The sequence below is a fragment of the Opisthorchis viverrini genome (assembly GCF_000715545.1).
Source record: "Opisthorchis viverrini unplaced genomic scaffold opera_v5_378, whole genome shotgun sequence".
NCBI classification, from domain to species: Eukaryota; Metazoa; Platyhelminthes; class Trematoda; order Opisthorchiida; family Opisthorchiidae; genus Opisthorchis; species Opisthorchis viverrini.
The window spans coordinates 166,392-185,304 of NW_008752038.1; the positions used below are offsets into that span (position 1 = coordinate 166,392).

Sequence of the window (18,913 nt, forward strand, 5' to 3'; positions counted from 1 at the left end):
ATGTTAGTTATTCTGCCTAGATTTGAAGCTAGAAACTTTTAGGAGTCAAGAATTGGCCTTTCAAGAATGTACTAGTGCCTAAAGACGCTATTTCACGCTTATTATACAAACTAATTTCTTCGAATTCTACGCGGATTTCGAGTCGAATACTGGCCAGGTTAACATAACATTTTCTAAATGCCAAGGAATAACTAAGATTATATGGCTTGCTCATTATTTTGCTTCTGATATGGAATTTTCTTGTGAAATACTGGGATCCAGAATCGTCAGGATACTTTCTTCTTCCGTTTGTTCATAGTCGCCTGACTACCGAGTACACTCAGTCAATGGTAACATTTTTTCCTGCTGTGACTTGGGATAAGATTCCATGAATAAGTATGCTCTTCTCGGTTTGGAGGGTAGTCAGGCAATTGTGATAAAGTGTTCTCTCTTCATGACGTGGACTGCTTACAATACAACTCTCTGGAGTTGGATCGTAAATGTTCGGTTGTCACCACAATCTTTTTTGTACTGTGATAACTGCCGGTTTACGGTCCACAATGCGAAGAACGGAATTTATTATTGCGTCACTGTCTGGCTTAAGATGAATTCCAAACTTCGCTCACATTTTCACGTACAATATTTGCACGGTATTTGGTCACTGATTTTGTAGTAGTTTTCAGTTGAGATTTCCTTCTGTACGTGAAGATAATCTGTGTCGGGAAGCCGGGAAAAACTGAGTAATTGTTTTCAATCAATTGGATAATGTTTGGGACTGATTAGGAAGTCATTGTTGCAAACATGTGGAGAGCGGTCTTGGATCAGCCGAGAGGACAAGAGGCGGTGTGCAGTTATCAACGAAATGTTCTGGGTTTTAAAGTACAAAATCCAAGTACAGTTAGATCCAATTAACCACTCCAGCCCCATCCACAAATCAACTGTCCCGGCAAAGATGAACGAAATCTGTGAACGACCCCAAGAGGAATTTTCTATTAAGGTGTCCTAGAATGAAAAAGCAAGGACAAAAAATTCGGGTTCGTCATGAAGACAAATCCTTTCCCCTAGTAGATCTATCCTAAATGTTAGTTATCCCCACTAACCAACAAACAAGAACATCAAACAGAACACCCAGCACTGATCAAGTCGGCTAGTCATTAGAAATCTCACGGATTGCTTCCCTGACCGCTTTAAAAAACAATGAACCTACCTACTTACTTTGCCTGACGAAGGTTTTGTGCCAAAAGTGAAACGTTGCCCAGCAATTGACCGATTGATTACCAATCCTCTCATAAACGATGAGTAGTTGTTTCATTATTCCTGGAGATCATCAGCTGTGCGCATCTCACAAAACTTCATGGAAGCTCAAACCCCCGACTTTTCTGCTAGTACTTTGAAGAGTTAACCAACCGCCTACGAGCTGCTGACTACTTTGCGGTTAAGAAAATATAGCACCGCGAATCTTTCTATCACGAAATCCACATCCCTTGGTATGGCCTTATCTGGAGTTGTTTATCCTGTTTTTGACTGCCATATTAGCCCTTATGCGCTTCTTTTATACCATGGGGCCTAAATATCGATTGCGAGAATGATGATTACAGGATGAAAGATCCTTCTGTCAGAGTGGACAACTATCCGTGGACCATCCAGATGCAATACAGTTTAGTGAAATCAAACAATCTCGGAGACACATACATACCTTCTGTTCCTATGCAAACAACTCGAATGCCTGTGAAAGAGAGAACTATCAACAATTGCGTTCAGTGGAGTTGCTTCGACGGTTAAGGTACGGGAAATTCGCGAACGAATATGCTATCCGTACGTAGTGCGCCCACGTTCCCTACTAAGGACGTTTTCTGAAGACTTCCGGAGAAATGGTTGCGTCACTCGCGCTTTCACCGATTTTTTGGTTTGCTTGATTATCGGTAAAATAACCGAGCGTTTATTGTAGCATGGAATGCTTGACTTCCGCATCTCCCACTGAAAAATCACCGACACACACGGCACACTAATGACAGCTCTTGCGTCTGCAGTCGGATTGTCTTGATAAAGAGGTTTATAGGGATTTTCCCAAAGACGCCTTCAGCGAACTGAATGTGTAGAAATATGAAGCTGTTTCTCAATGAATGCGGACAAGCAGATTTTATGGCAGTGGATTTTTGTAACCTGACTTCTGCACTAAAAATTCAAATATATATGTTCGCGATGCGCGAGTAGCGCTGAGAGAAAATTGAAGATGACTTATATACTTTCGACAAATACCCTCATTTGCATTTCAATTTGTTTTTGACGGGAAAACTGCTGAATCTCTCATTTATGATGTCCTTACTTCCGCCTTTTAACATTTTCCACTATCATTTTGAACCTCAGTTGTTACTTTTAATTTCCACAGTATTACGGCAATAATTTTTCGTGCTGACCATATTTTTGTCATGTTTGTTGTAACCTCAGTCGCTACGAACTGCTCAGACGGCTTTTTCTCCGTGTGTTACGCCCCACATTCCGGTGAGCCGTACGAAGAACTTACTTCTAATCTACTCAGTGGGATGGCCGTTGTTCGCCTAGCCCCCTCCACGGGTGGAGATAATGCAGACGTGTTCGGGACAAGCACGGACAACACGCGATCCCACATTTCAGGCTTTAATCCGGAAACGGTCGTCAGTCGAGGGACAGCGTATCGACACTTTTATACTACCGCACACGTTGACAGCACAAAGCCACAAAGACACGTAGCGTCTTCATTGTCTCATTCTTGTCAGCTGATTGAATACAGAGCGCTACAGAAAACGCGCACGGGTTTGCCATATGGTCGCCTTCGACAATCTGGTGGATTTGGTGAAACGTCTGTGGACTCTGATCTGTTTTGTGTGCATTTAAACGTGTGGCAATACCAAACACAGTGCGGCGTTCGCTTGTATCGACTGGGAGTGAGTAATTTTTATGGTACTGCTAACATCCTCATTTGAATAAGTTTTCAGAATTCTATGTCATGTTCCTGTTCCCAATGAACTTATCTGGCAAATCATGCTCTGATTACTGAAGCCAACTTTAGGCACACTCTGACAGAGGATTTCCTCTAGGATGTGTTCTATAAAAAACAAGTTCATATTCATCATTTACGTACGTCATTCACGCATGAACAAGGACAACATATGTCAGACAAGACACACCTGAATTGTGTCTATACCGGCTAGCTTCCGTTTGGCAATCCAGCTACTATGAGTGCCAGATATCTCCTATCACTGGATTTAGTCGGACCTGAGGCAGAGAGATAAACGGGAATACTATACTGGCAACTGAATTGGTAATTTTTAANAAACTGAATGGGTAATTTTTAATCGTGCACGCATTCCTGCGATTCATTGAATAAAAATTACCTGATGTCCTACGTGAGAATTAGTTACAACCACTTGAATACTGGAGACATACGTGAGGTCTACTCATAACAATCGATTGATTTTAGAATTTGCAACCGAACAACACTTTGGTGGATTGCTAAACGCGGTTTATTAGCACAAGAATTGAACAAGGGTCCCGAAGTGCACACTATCCCGTTGTACAGAAGTGCAATCAAAATTTGTGCATATATAATGTGTTGTCGGTGGATCTGTGCAAATGCTGGAACAGCAAAACCAGAAGTGAAAGTTCGAGGAAAAACTGTGTCCAAACCACACTTACGATGACGTCATTAACCCACTTTATTTTAATTGGTCATATCCACCACATATTTGAGACGCAAGTGAACGAATTGAATGAATTCACTATCAAACATGGAAGCCTGCTCAACTCTATAGTTATTTCTGAAGCAAACTTATGTATAATTCTGGCCGGTAAATCATTGTTTCATGTGGAAACGAACGATTTTCAGCTCGTCAGTAGTCACTTAAGGTGGAGCATCGAGAGAGGGAATAACACATACCCCCGTGTTAATTTTATGCAGTCACCTTTCATATAAAGTTTAACCTATGCACCATTTGAGTGTTAGCTATACTTGATTAAGGTGTCTAGCAAACATATGAGTTAAATTATCTTACTAGTGTTTAAGCATTTTACCACAAAGGCGCTGGAAATCCAACACTTTCGATGAAAGCTAAAATGTGCAGAATGGATTCAAAACAAGATTTCCCAGGTTGGGCTTCTTTTGAGACCACCAGTGGCACGGAGAAGCTTGCTTACTGTTGTCTTCTGACATCCAGTCAGCAAGACTGTAAATGAGAATAAATATTGTTTGTTTCCAAGGACCGTTGTGTGGATAAAAGCACAAAAAGTGATTTGGGCGTGATTTGAGATCGAAATATTGGTTTCCGTATTCAACAGTGAGGAGCACAATAAATAGATGAGTTATTTCCATGCTGTCGCACGTTTAGTTATCGATCACTCGCTTCCTAAACACGCGGAATAATGTGACGTTCTTATATGAAACAGCTAGTAAAAATAAGTCTGTAAGGAGATTCGACTTTGAGAAAATTTCACTCCAAAGCGGAATTTTACAGATATCCTCTTCACAAACAGGTTTCTTTCCGAATTCACCTGCAAATGTATAGCGGAACTTATAATGGACACAGTCATGGGCAAACGCTATCGATGACGCTTGTTCCCCCTAAGGGTTTGTAAAGAGACAGAATTAGAGATCTTGTTTATTGTAGTTCTTAATATAACTTGTGTGGACGATGATACCGAACAGTCACTGAAAAGTTTTTCTTCCTATATGTTCTACTTAATTCTTTGAAGCCACTGAAACATATTGCACTAGTCTTCATCTCACTAAAGAAAGAAGTCACGATGTAAGTCTTGCTTTCAACCTTTTATTTAGGAGCTAGAAACGATTAGATGTACATTATTTTTAAAGCGACAAAGTTTAGAAGCAAGTTTGTTTCAAAAAACCTTTTGTAGAACCCGGTCAGTATTGGCAGTAAGCCCCTTCATTCTAACGCTAAACAGTGTACTTGATGAACCTCATCCGCAGAATTCGACCGCAACTAGACCATTTGCACTACATGGGCTAATTTTAAGTTACAAGATTGTTTGTTTACATGTTCACCGACTTTCGTCTGAAATCACGCTTGTGTGAGGACAACGCAGCTAGTTTCATGATACTCCCAAATAAACAAAACTAACCAAAGGAACGCCAGTAAAATCAGTGCAAACAGAAGTTTGTTTTTATCATCCAATTTACACCATCCAGCAAAGTCCGCTGGAGGCACGCCACAAACCAACAGAGAAGCCGACCACGACGCAATACAGATCAAGAACGGGCCAATCAGAATCCAGGTTACAGCGCAAAGGCTGCTCTTTGTAGACTATATAAACGCAGGCACGAAGAGAGGAACTACCCAACCAACAGCGCACTGAAGATGTCTCCTCGAATGGTGACGAAACGTTTGCAAATTAATTGCCAAGCTCGGCGAACAGATCAGCAGCCACCTGATCAATTACCAACATTACGACATACTTAAATTGTGCCAAGCAGTGGTCATCTTGCATCAATTCTCCTCGCTGGCATCTTCGGAACCCGACGTCTCTGTTGGTTTCTAGTTTGGTTTCTGGACATCTCTCGCCATACTTTGTCGACATTCTGCTCAACCATAATTATCTTCATCTATAAACATTCAATTCCGGCGGGTTTCGATGCGACGAGACGTACATTTTGCTGTCTGTCTATGGTAATCATTGAAATTCCAAGTTGGTAGCGCCATCAGTGATGTCTCATTTGTTGAGTTCCTAGACGGGGTGAAGTGGTCTGCCACTTACTGGGCACGCTAAAGTAAAAGTGAATTTTTGTGATAATTTAAATCTGGCACAGTAAACACGCCTTTTGAGGTCATTTATAATACCGAAGATGTGTATAAATGTAGAAGCAAATTTGTTTTCTTTGCCAATACCTTACACTCACTTTATCAAGCAAGAGAGCAGGAACTTGAAGCAATTTAAGGCTGTTTTAAGAAGTCTTCAGCCCGAATGTCCTCATTGGTTGGGTTGAGTGTTAGTTTCAAATAAGCTGAAAATCAATCAGAAGTAACCAAAAAGTATAAAGTTAGATCTTCCGTTCTTACCGTGTCATTTTCAGCATGAGAGACCCGAGAACGGATTTCTTTTCGCACTGGTTCAACTAGAGAATAACAGAGAATGTCGTTGTGTATGTAGACTAAAAATTAGCAAATTGTGTTTGGTGCTCATGGCCAAATTTTCAGCAGTGAAATCGGGTCTGATAAGCTATTTTTATAATTTGAAGGAAACACACCATCGATTGCAATAATTATTTCTAATAATGGAAAAATGTACCACAAAAATCCCGATGATAAAATGTTCTGCCTCCTCAGTTGCAAAGCATTCCAGTTCCTTAAATACCGCATAAGAACATAGGATTATTTAGTACGGTAATCAAATATGTACACATAAAATAGAATGATGTAGTGATTCACAACCCTTTCTACGTAAAATGGTGAATCTTCGATCAGAATAATTTTGGTGCGCAACGAATTTCTACACAAGGTCGTCGAGGGTAAACCCCGTCAATTTATATGAATCCAGATCTGAACAATTATATTATGGCTGACTTGAAAACACTAACCTTTTGTACAAAAACCTAAAAGCCAAAACACGTGGTGAGTTATGATCATTAAGTCCCACAGGACAAGGGGTGACCTGTTTTAAAGTATTTACATGGCTCCAGCAAAGCTTCGATGAACGACTATACTGATTTAAACAACTCCCCTACATTTGGTGTACGAAATTATTCCCGAGTTGATAGCCTGTACAGACGTTTTGTTCAAATAATCCTAAAATTACTTGGACAAACACACTGATATTACTGTTTCACAAGCTGTCTTGGAATAGCCACTTTGAGGAGGTACCCAGAGAGCGAATTTGACGTTTCGCACTTTCACTAGCGCACACGCCACCTCATTTTTTTGACACCAGTTGCATCCACTTCAGTGTTTCCTTTTTGAACTGTGCATCTGCCAAGTCCTAAAAAAGAATCTAGAGCATGTGGTTCCAAATGTGGGCCTGAATGCAATGGGCCTACTGTGAATTTCATAGGTGGCTTTATTTCTTGTGTCCGCAATATTTCACCTTTCCATACGTTAAAAGTGCAAAATACTCTCAGCACCTCCACTTCCAAGGCCACTATTTTGACATGAAACAAGAAGACGGAACAGCTCCCCTACTCCGTTTGGATGAAATGTGTGTTTGGATGCTCCGACCGAGAAGTTCTGTCGCATCATCTTTTCGGCTGTGACGTTGGCGAAGGGTGGTGGGTAGTCTCGGAACTTACATTAACCTTCCAAATGCAGTTCACTGTCTACAAGAGCCATAAATTTGCTACCATCCAAATTAAGTTAGAAATGTTTCAAGACACCAGTATCTTGGCAATCGCATTCTATTGGTAACTATCTCCATCACGGTAGATATTGGTTCAACATATTGGTACTAAACTGGTCTAGAAAAGAGGAGGTAGAGAAGGAAAGCTTAAGGAAACAAACCTCGATTCCTAATGAAAGCGCTGGAGGGTGAGTAGCCTATACTTCTGGATATCACTCAATTTAATGGGTCTGAGCATCATATTGGAGTAGGGTGGGAATGCTCAGGCATCCTTCGTGAACTCAAAGCCATCCAATCCAAATGAAAGACAATAGAACTTCAGCATGACATATGAGCTAGAAAGCGATATCATGCACGCTCCTTTCGAGCCAATGCGTTGCTGTCACACAGGATTTCCAACCATATAAACGAAGAATCACCTTAACCCGAACTGGGAAATCTTCATCACCCCACAGCTACCCACTTTTAGGATAGAAGAGACTAATTTTTTCAAATCACATGGCTTTAGGATCAGATAATACTCTGGTGCCATGAATAAACCACGTTAGTGAAAGCCACACACGCCCTGGTAACACGAGCGTAGCATTCATTTGTGGCGGCACAACCAAGTCTTGGTTGAACTGATCTACAAAGTTTAACAGGGTCACAACTGAATGGGGAATTACTCGAAAATTTAGACCGCGCGCCTTACAGGAAACCAACACAGTATGTCGTGTAAATAATCTGCGAAGTCCATATCCGTTAGACTAAACCAGACGTGATTTTGATACCTGGATTTATGTTTTTCTTGAGTTTGTTGCGCATAGTGATGGCAATGTTGAACAAAGACATAGGTAAGGGATAAACTGGCGAGCTCCATTAGTCATACGGAAGCTTTTAGATAGGCTTTTATGCACCGTAATCCCACCAGAATAATGAGAACGATGGACACTAGAGATGTGGATGAGCATCGTTTCTAGTGTATGCACAAATTTGAAAAAAGAAGACCGAAGTTGTCAGCCAATGGTGTGTGAAACTTCTCTTACTGCTTTGTATGTGTGGACTTCCATGGTGTCATGTTTGAGGAAGTCAGCAGCAGGAATTCATGTCTCTAAATTTGAAAGTAGNTGTCTGTCATAGATACGGTGAGTTATTAGCTTTGAAACTCTGAAACTGGTTCTTGTTCTTGAGCTTGAACTCGAAAATGTTTCACCTTTAAACAACACTGTAGAGGCTCGGCTCAAATAAAAGCTGGCGAAAAGGCCCATCAACATTTCGAAGCCGATGTGAAACCTGAAATCACAGATGACGACGCAAATTGAGCGGATCAGATTAAAAGTATAGATACAAGAGTAGATATCCAACAAAATTTAGCTAAGCATATTTCATCCAACAACCAAAACACAGGTTATACATGGGAGTTTTAGTAGCGAAAGGGTCGTCAAGTCTTTTTTTCGATATGAGTTTTCTTCGGTCAATAAAGCCAATCTATGCTGAAAACCAAGAAGCAACGTACAACTGTTTCAACATTACTGAGAATTATCAACAGTGCAAGTCTCACGAAACTCCAAAGGGCTCAAATGCACGACCTCCCAGTCACACGTTTTAACTACTAGCCGCTTTGCCACAAGCGGTTGAGCAACAGCGGAGGGGATCTATAGGAAGCAGTATGCGCCAAATTTTCCCTAATCTCCTCACAATACCAACAGGTCCTATTTATTCAAACAGCATCCTTGTGTTCCACACTATGATAGTTACTCCAATTTCTTGAGCAATTTAATTCCCGTAAGTTTCTTTTGATGAATACGCTATATCTAATAGATCAATGGTTGAATTACCCTCTAGAAGCCTCTCACTGAGCAGTGACAGTGATCATTTCAGGATTTACAGTTTTCTATCCACGCGTCACCTGTCGGTGTCACCTATGGTCGTGATTTTCCCATGAAGAATTACGCTGTTTTGACTGTATTCGTATTGTTCGTGATGAAAAAGAGAAATGTCCTTGCGTCATCCAAGAAAAACTTATTTTGCAGCACGAACAAAGGAAATTTAGTAATTGAACCAGCCGATTCTCTCATGAAAGAGGACACTCAGGCGGCGCACTTGCAGCTAGAAAGCTCTAGCTGCAGAACTCGTGGTCTTAAAAAATCTGTATAACCCACAGTGACAGTTGCATCTGTGTCCGAATCCCGTAGCTGACAGTGCCCGGATAGCGAATGTGCATTATGCTCAACTAATATACGTATCCGAATTTTAGATCGACGGCAGCTCTCTGTAGATAAAGTATGTCGATTACTTGCGGTTGACGAACCTACCTACTAGATTGCACATTGAGGGTTGTAATAAAAACAAGAACAAGGTCCGTAAAGCTACAAATCTGTCAATTCCATGTGTGCCTGACTAAACTGTTTACAGCTGAGATCCACATAAGAGCGCGTAGTAACCGGTCGTTAAGATATAATAATGAGAACAGATGTGATGCGTCGGCAGTTGCACGAGTTGATTACGAGTTCTGCTCTGTGCACTATATGAGGCTACCAGGCTGATTTCACCACACGATGGCTGATGTGATACGAAAGTACACACAGTTAAATTATCCATGGCTGCTTGCCGGCTGAGATAAAACTAGGGTGGAAAAACTACATAAGACAACGATTAGAGCCTTCTTTAGTCAAATCCTATGATCAAATAAACCTGACCGAAAGGAAGGTGTTAGGCTCACGTAAGAGTCCACTCTTTCGGAGAAGAAACCGATTTACTTGTGCCAACCTTCTCTTTGTAGGAGCAGGTGTTTGCAGACATTCGGTAGGTTACTGAAAATCTGTCGTCATCGCACGACAATACGGTACGGTCTTTCCCCTTATCACACCATTAATTACTGCTGAAGGTAAACCGTTGCCAGCTGTCCGATTCTCTGAAACCAAACTTCTTTCAGGACGGCGTTACTGAACTTCACATTCTGTCTGCTTACTGTTCTCCCAAAGAAGATGAAGCAAAATGTGTCGACGTGACTTTAAGCTTTGTCACAGCCAGGTAATACGCCACTCTCTGTTCCACAATTCAGCATATTTCACAACGTCCCTCCATGCTATTCAGGCAAATATTTGGGTCTCACGTTTCTGTGACGACATAACCTAAAGAAGTATTTCAAGCTTTTCGTACTCAGTGTAATAGGGATTACTATGTACTTGTGTACGCACCGAAAAAACTACTCACGCTGGCATTCTTCTACGACTTTACGGCTCTTTTGTCTTATTCGGGCTGAAAGTGAAAGATTATATTCTGTCTGTTAGACTCACAGTCTGTCATCTACATACTCTGACCGCTTTAGCGACATCCTGATTGGATTAATTAGTCTTGGGCATTTTGCTTGGTACAAAGAGCTGTGCACGATAGGGTCTACTCCTTGCAGTTTTAACATCGCATTCATATTTTCACTTAAACTCACTGTCCTTTTTCGCGCTAAATTATAGTAACATTATTCTACTCAGTTCACCCAACCGACTGCGAGGTTACTACATTCCAACTTAGGATAGATTTTTTTAATTAACCTCCATTTCTCAATGCCTTATTTTCCACGCCATATTATTATATGGCCTTATTTGAAATTCTCAGGGTTGATTGGTAAAAAATTCACCTCCTGAGTGAGTTGAGCTGAATTAATTTAGTTCGCGCTTCTATTACTGTCAACAGTAAATGCCGACGTTTATGATATAACCACTTACTCTTCTCATAGAATCACCCAGTCTCAATTAGGTTTCGGCTGCTCAAACCAGAAACTGTACGCTATAAATGACGTCAGTGTGTGTTATATTTGCAGACCTGTCGGACATTCCGTGGGAATAATTCAGTGCCGGGTCCCATTAAGCTATAGAGATTTTTACCTTGACTGTCCTTGTTTTAACTACGTTTGAATTTATTTCGGTCGTTTTTTACCAACGTCGTAGTTGCCACTTTTGTCCAACCTGGGGATGGCTAACAGAAAAATCCAATGTATCAACTCTGTTCCTCATAGCACATGAGATATTACAAATCGTAAGTAGTGGATGCAGAAAAAACCCGGAAGCAGAGTGTACTTGTAGGCCAACAACGTAAGTCTTCGTGGGTAATGAACTACGGAATCGTGGCGGTTATTGAATCAGCAATGTTTGACCTCACAAACGTCTGCAATAAAGGTATACCCGAAACCAACTCCTGAAGCCCTTTTGAGCAAACAATGTTTACTTGGATTGCATTTCAGGAAATATGCGAAAATGCACAATGCGATGTGGCAGTAGACTCTGATAGTTTCTACTTGTATTTACTATACGTGTGAACAGCGCCCTTCCTTCTTTTTGTTATGATCAAATCAGATGGACAAATTTATTTTATGAAACCGTCTTTGCATATTCTAAAACGTGGTTCCAAAATAGCTCACTCCATTATGGACCCACCTAATAATAGTGTTTAATCAGATGGACAAATTTATTTTATGAAACCATCTTTGCATATTCTAAAACATGGTTCCAAAATAGCTCACTCCATTATAGACCCACCTAATAATATTGTTTCTGAATCCAACTTGACTACTGTAGTTCAGTGAATGAACCAAGGTCCGAGAAATAGTAAATACACTGTCGTTGAAGTTTCATTACACTAAATGTATTTATCAACAAAGTACCTAAAAGCACATTTTGCATGGTGAACTGGGTTGATCTTACTCGTCTCGGAGCTTGAGTGATAGGCGACGCTTTCTTCCTGAAACGGACTCATTAACAAACAAATTCCAACTGTTTCGCTTGCCATTCCGTAGTGCACGACCACGACTTCGAAAGTACATTCAGTCTATCCTCAGTTGTTTGAGTACATTTTGATCAACCAGTCGCAAAACAACACTGGAATACAGCTTGTTTTCATGTGAAGAACGATGGCAACGAAAGAATATAGTTTTCTGTGTCCAATCCTCCTGATATACATATTGCAAATTTATTCGCTACAAAAATGGTGTGGAAAAGTCATGTGAAATTCATGAAAGAAAATGAGTAAATGAGTGAGGGACAAGTGGTTTAACAGGTGTTACGCAAATAAGTGTGTCAATCGGTCAATAGATCATGGAAATGATATCAGGCAAGTTTGTAATATCGGATTTTTGCAGGCCGGCTGGACTTCAGGGGCCGCACAAGTTTTTTTCACGCACGTTTTTAGTCACGTTCTCAGAGGACCAGATGAACTGGTGTAAGCGGTAAGGTAAAACTGTTTGAACCTCCTAATAATATGATTTTTGCTAATATACCTTGGGTCCTCTGTCACCGCAACCGAATCTTTTGAGCGGATGCTGCAGGCCAGTGAAATAATAGTTCTCTGACTGTTTTATAAACAGTAACTGGTTGTCTGGCAATTTATGCTTAAAGCACTTAGTGGCACATGCTGTGCGCGTCTTCTGAGGTGTTGAAACCGAAAATGGAGTCAACAGCGATCCTAATTCATAATAGCGGGTCCCAAAACGAAAAGTCAAAAATCCTAGGTTTAATACCATTGACATTTCGACAATAAAACCATTCAGCTGGATTCTCTCACACCTCCTGTGTTGAAAACAAATGCCAACCCAACTGGATTTAACGATTTCCATAAGATGTACTGAATTAACGGATACACTGTACATGTACATGAAAAGCTCCTTGCCCAACATACCCAACTCTCCCCCTTCTAAATGGTATGCTTCTTGAGCAATGAATTTTACTCCCTTACAAGCAGAAAGTATTGAAATCGTCACCGTAGGTCAAACACAGCTTTTGAGTTTCCGTGCCAACCCCAATAAAACTGACAGCTGACCTTTGCTGTTTGATACAGTGAAGGTCTGTCGAATCCATCCAGGTTGGTTGCCCAGGATATACGCGGTAATCGCGCGGTCTTGATAGCGCCTCGGGTCACATTTAAGCAGCGTTTTCGAGTGTGAAATAGAACAATCCAATTTCTACACATCCTATCTTGTGAAGTTGAAACCTTTGTTGAAGTTCACTGTCTCTAATCATCAACAGGAATTATGAAACAAACGGTACAAGTGAAATCGCTCACAGTGGATCCGGTTTCCGGTAGTATATTGATATTCCGGCGTCTCCACGGCTTTCGTTGAGAAAATGAATAAAGCTGGAATCAAGTTCATCGACATTCTGCCAGGGAACCGAAATGACGCTAGGGTAGATATTGAAGTGTCATTAGTTCAGACTTTGAGTCTTGGTAACCACATGCGTCGGTGCTAAAGCTAACTTGCCAGTGGATGTTTTTTTACGAATTCCTATTTAATTTCTGATGAGTTTGATTGTATTTTGATGGGTGGAATTTTTACTCATGGACGTGTCATAAAAACCATAATCCATAGCCAACATACTGATGAAGATTGTGCTTAAAAATAATGCTTGTTGATGGTAAAAACCAGACAGTCAGTTAACGGATGGGGGAAAATAATTATAAGTTGCCGATAGCTACTGGACTCCTTCCCAAGACAAACTCGATTGGTGATCTTTGTGTTGAAAAGGATACTGATTCTTGTTTTCATTTATATTTTTCATTTCTACTGCATTCATATACCATATATTTGAAGCTCGCAACAACTATTTGAGCGAATTTGGTTGAAAAAATATATATATGTAAATAACAAACTAATAGCCAACTTATTCACACAGCGATAGATTGCAACGCACCAGAATGGTCGGTTTCCAGTTTAGATACAACAGGATCTCGGAAAATATACTCGTTTGATTTGTTATTGTTGTGGTCGTCAGCGCTGACATATATTCCTTTGGTCCTTTTTACATTATTAGCGGAATGTCATCCAATATGAGGCGCTTTTGGAAATCCTGGTCAACAGATCAGTTCGCACTCCCAGCCAAGATCTTCAAATTCCCATCAAATGCATCGCACCAGAACCAAAGCGGTCACCAGATATGAACACAAAGTAAGATGGTAGCCATATTTTGATTGCGAACTTTACACAGTGAACCTGACGGGTCACTCGTCTAACGCCACTTTCAGAGGCACCATCGCTGAACGTTAACGAGTTATTTTATTCAAAATACTGCTTCGTTTCGTGCCACCTACCCTGAAACTGACGTAAGGATTCGTTATAAGTTTTAGTGATGCGTCCAGTCCATACTTAAAGGGGAAGTGGTTACGTAGATAAACTACTTAGACAAGGCATGTGAACTATCACAAAATTTTCGGGAAATAATCCCTCAGTTAAACATTTTTTAATTTCGATTTTGATGTCCGGTAAGGCCACCTTCCAATAGGGTGAAACTTTTTAAGCAACTGAGCCTTTATTTCTATGTAGGACTCGATATTGGGGCAAACCCACAAAGAAAGTGTTCCGAATGAATTTGACTCTTCTAGGTCGAGGTCGTGAAGTCGTCTAGATAGATCATATACTTTATCAAACAGTCTGTGCACACGGGCAACTCGGTTTATCACTACCCCGGACGCCTCCGTTAAAACTCATCAAATTATTCGTTTATTTGGTGAACGTATGCACTGATTAATTTGATTCGCTAATTTGTACTCAACACGTATCATAAAAACCTACTTCTGAAATAGCATCTTGTGTAAGCATCTGATTCACCATTTTTCGTGTCGCCATTTTGAAGATCATCTACAGGTGCGAATGAAGATTTTCGTGCCACCAGAACCACTGCACAGATAACTCAGTCAATGACGGTGGAATTGCGATTGCTATCATCAGCCAACAAAGAGATTGACGTGACAACGGAAGGAACTCCAATTCGATTAGACATTCTGCTTGTGGACAATACAGGTAGGCACAAAGATACATTTTGTCCCTTTAATGGCAGCGGTTATAGAAGTGTGTGCTATATTTCTCGTACCATAAAACGGTCACTTCAACCTACACTGGTTCCGTCCACCATTTGTCGCTACTCCTTTGGATTTCTATTTAAATCAGTTGTTTATTATTATGTGCGACACTAACTTTGTTTGAGATTTAGATGAGTAACGACTACTAATGAACCTAATGACCCATAGGTCTTTTGAAGTATCGTTGTTAGAAATCACTAAATGATTAGCAAAAAATTTTAACTACACTCTAAACTTGAACTCCGGTCAATTTTGGAAACGTTCACGCTTTTCTACAACTCAGGACCCCTATGTATTTATCTCCCAAGTTTGTTGGAAACTAGCTTGAGTTTGAGGGTTAGTAAGGATTCTAGTTCGGTAACAAAAGTTGCTGCACCGCGGTTCAAACGAGCCACGTGTTGGATGATTACTGCGTATCTGTAAGAAGTGATTCAAATGTCTAACGATTCTTGCAATCATCCAAATGAAAATAGAATCAAGCAGGTTGAACACTGCGCTTTACGAGACGGTAGTGTGCTGGTCTGAGATTATCTGAAGTCAAAGTTCTGTTGGTAGTTCTAATGTGTGATTCAGCTGCGCAGACATACTGTGAATTTACATTTATTCTCCCAAACCAGTGGTAGCTAACCTTTAGATAATTATCATGTGTGAATCCGATGCAGCCCAATGGCACAAAATTACTGATTGGAATGTCTGTGGTTCCAGCTCTACCCTGGCTTTTCGACTGCTGCTGCGTTAGTTTTGGCAGTTTGAGAGTATCTTAGTCAGTGTACTTCTTTTGACTTGCGCAGTTTGCTTTTTCCCAGACCTCATGAACCAGTTGGCCAACATTCTGCCGTAGGTAAACTTACTTTCATCCCCAGTTGTAGGCTGGTTGGTTATGTGGCCGGAGAGTTGTCGCCGCCTGGGTTTATGTTGAGAAAGTTAGATTGTTGGTCTTCAATCGAACCTATTTTATTATAGATATCCAGCCGCATGAAGATGAGTAGATTATGATTCCTAATCACTTGTTGTTTCTACGGTTGCACTTACTGTACACACCTGAGTGGTCCATATACATCCGCTTATAGCGTGAATGGCGTAAGCTGACATGTGTAATAGTGAGTATGATGATAAAACTGTAACTGAATCGTACTGTATGAACATTCAAATCAAAAGTAGGTGCAAGAGAAACTCTGTCTAATGAATGAATGTTATTCGATTGGGAATTATAATAAAAAAAGAAAAACACTGGTCCCAACGCAAAATAGATACAGAGAAAATACGAGACCGTTCGAGCACATACACACATCTCACTGTCTCAAGTAAAACTAAGTCCAATTAGTGATAAATCCTGACATAACGAGATTGTGGACCAACGGAATAATCAGTTTTCAAGTATAGTGGTCTGAGGGTCAAATTATGTGTTACGCTCATCATGTAAAACTATAAATAGGTGGCTTAATAATGATGCTCATCGATCAAGCTGTTTGGATGTGCGCATAACCCCAGTGGAGGCAAACACGGGCGGAAAAACTCTAAAAGATTGAAAGCTCTGGTGACGTTCAGTCCGGCAGCATATGAAGGTGCTTTAAAAACACAATCTTCCATTATCGCGGTACTTTATGAGCTATTATACAGTCACCTTAACAAAGTATAAAGAGTCCCCACTTGAAAATTGCACAAAGTTACCGGTATATCCAGTAGTATTTTGACGCATTTTCAGTCCGGATAACAAAACGTTGAACTTATTTTCAGGACAATACAAGTTTATTACCGTGGAGCAGTGTTACTATAGCAATCGGTCAATTCTATCGGGGAACAAAGAACAACATATCCTGTTTATTCAAAACGGGTACGTTCAGCTTTCTTCTTATCAATATAATCCATCATTGTAAAAACAGATTAACTTTAGTGACGTGGGTGTCTTGTGATGCCAAGTATTTTGAGTAACATGGCAGCCAAACCGTGTAATTTCTCCACACATAAATTTTAACAGGTCTTGTAATCCGAGACACAGTTTCCTGACCCTTAAGATGTCTCAACCCATCAATATTTTTCTTTAAGTGGTAAAAATTGACATTGTGCTGCAAAACATGCAGTATGCGAAATTCCATTAAAAGCACCTTATACTTAAGACTACATGGTTGGATTTTCCAAGGGGATCTCGAATGAACGATTCCACTTGCATTTTACCTGTGGTAGTGTTCAATTACCCTCATCCATACATCGAAACGGTCCCACCATTCGATCGAGTAGCTTTTTTTCTTGTTTTCCAGCCAAATGGACAATGACTGTATATTGTACATAACTACTATATTCGTTCACATGGTGCGTTGTAATAAGACCAAGTTAGAACATTCCTTCTCTTTGTTGGCTTGATCATTAGACAACAAAGTTGCTACGTCAGTAGACAGTAGCCGACTAAAACAATGAACTAATTCACACTCACTTTGTGCTGATCGTGAACCAGTAGCTTCTTCAAGGTATTTTAGAATTTAGTCTCAGTGACAAAGTGCTCAATTCTAATTTGATATACGATAGATAAGAGTGAGATGTTCTTCGACCAGGTGATTTTCCTTTCTGGTGTGCTGCGTATGTTACTCATGGTCTTCAAGTAAGTTCGTATGCGGTACCGTAGTATACCAAATGAGATACAGTTTTCTGAAAAAAGTGAAATATTTTCTGAGCCTCATTGTTTTAATTCCACCCCATAATGTGTGAAACCATGTGTAGTATGCCGTATACCCAGAAATATATTGCTCAGCATGTAAAGCTAATTATGTGGATGAGAAGTCGCCATGAATGGAAGAATACGTTAACAATAGCTGACCATTCAATCTTGACGGACTGACGTCAGGATGTGGGAAATTTGCTTTGGTCTTCTAATCGGCACCATTGAGGTCACGAATCAGTTTTACTGCTGGCAGCCGCTTTGATTGACAAAATGTTCAGACAGTGATAGCGGTGTGGGCTTCATGTCGAGAAGCGTTCTACTGCTTTGCAGGACGCCAGTCGAACTGTCGATACAAAAAACAATTCAAACACTATATATGCAAATAAAATCCGATATTAGATGGATTGAACGACACGAGTTTAAATTTAGTTGGCACCGTTGATATATGGTAGGCTTAGTCCAAAAAGTGAGCTGGTTACAAAGTGGTTCTATCAAATTTTGATTCGTATTCTGTGAGTTATGAAACTGCGAATAACTTGGTTATTTGAATCTTGCATTATGATGATCCAAGTAAACCACATTCCAGAACTGGCAAATTTTTTGAGCAACTGAACAACGTTAAATGCACACTGCCGATTTGCTTCAGAAGGCAGAAAACAGCAGTGTAATGATCCAAGTAAACCACATTCCAGAACTGGTAAACTTTTTGAGCAACTGAACAACGTCAAATGCACACTGCCGATTTGCTTCAGAGGGCAGAAAACAGCAGTGTAGTATTTGTCCCCCTTCAGATGACGTTTATTAACATTAATGAATTGTTACTGACTTTCCAACAGTCTGGCGATGAACTCCTTAGCCATCGTAGAGTTAACGATGTTCGGTCTGGATAAGGTGTCCTAAGGTAAAGGACGAATGATTACAAGTGGCACAATCAGATGAGTTCAATTTCAACAGACGTCACTTTTAACCTTGCCAATTTGGGTCAATATCTCCAATGAGGACAAATATACAAATGCGGTTTAGGTTGCTGTTTTCACATCCAAATAGGCTCACAAAGCCGAAAAAACGAGAGCAAAATGTCCAGGTATTTCCACAAACTCCGTTTTAAATCTTTTGAAAAAAATGGTAATTTTA

At 40.4% G+C, this 18,913-nt stretch overlaps 1 protein-coding gene across 1 annotated transcript in view; it reads left to right on the top strand.

Annotated features, from left to right (window-relative positions):
- The window catches only part of T265_10545 (hypothetical protein), a gene marked incomplete at both ends in the record, with an annotated part of 32,364 nt that extends 15,364 nt beyond the window's left edge, over nucleotides 1–17,000 (top strand). The window contains 4 exons of the mRNA XM_009176947.1: nucleotides 2,428–2,903; nucleotides 14,079–14,212; nucleotides 14,898–15,064; nucleotides 16,861–17,000. Of these exons, the coding sequence (XP_009175211.1) occupies nucleotides 2,428–2,903; nucleotides 14,079–14,212; nucleotides 14,898–15,064; nucleotides 16,861–17,000 (917 nt within the window). The remainder of the gene's footprint in view (nucleotides 1–2,427; nucleotides 2,904–14,078; nucleotides 14,213–14,897; nucleotides 15,065–16,860) is intronic.
- Between the last annotated feature and the right edge of the window lie 1,913 nt (nucleotides 17,001–18,913).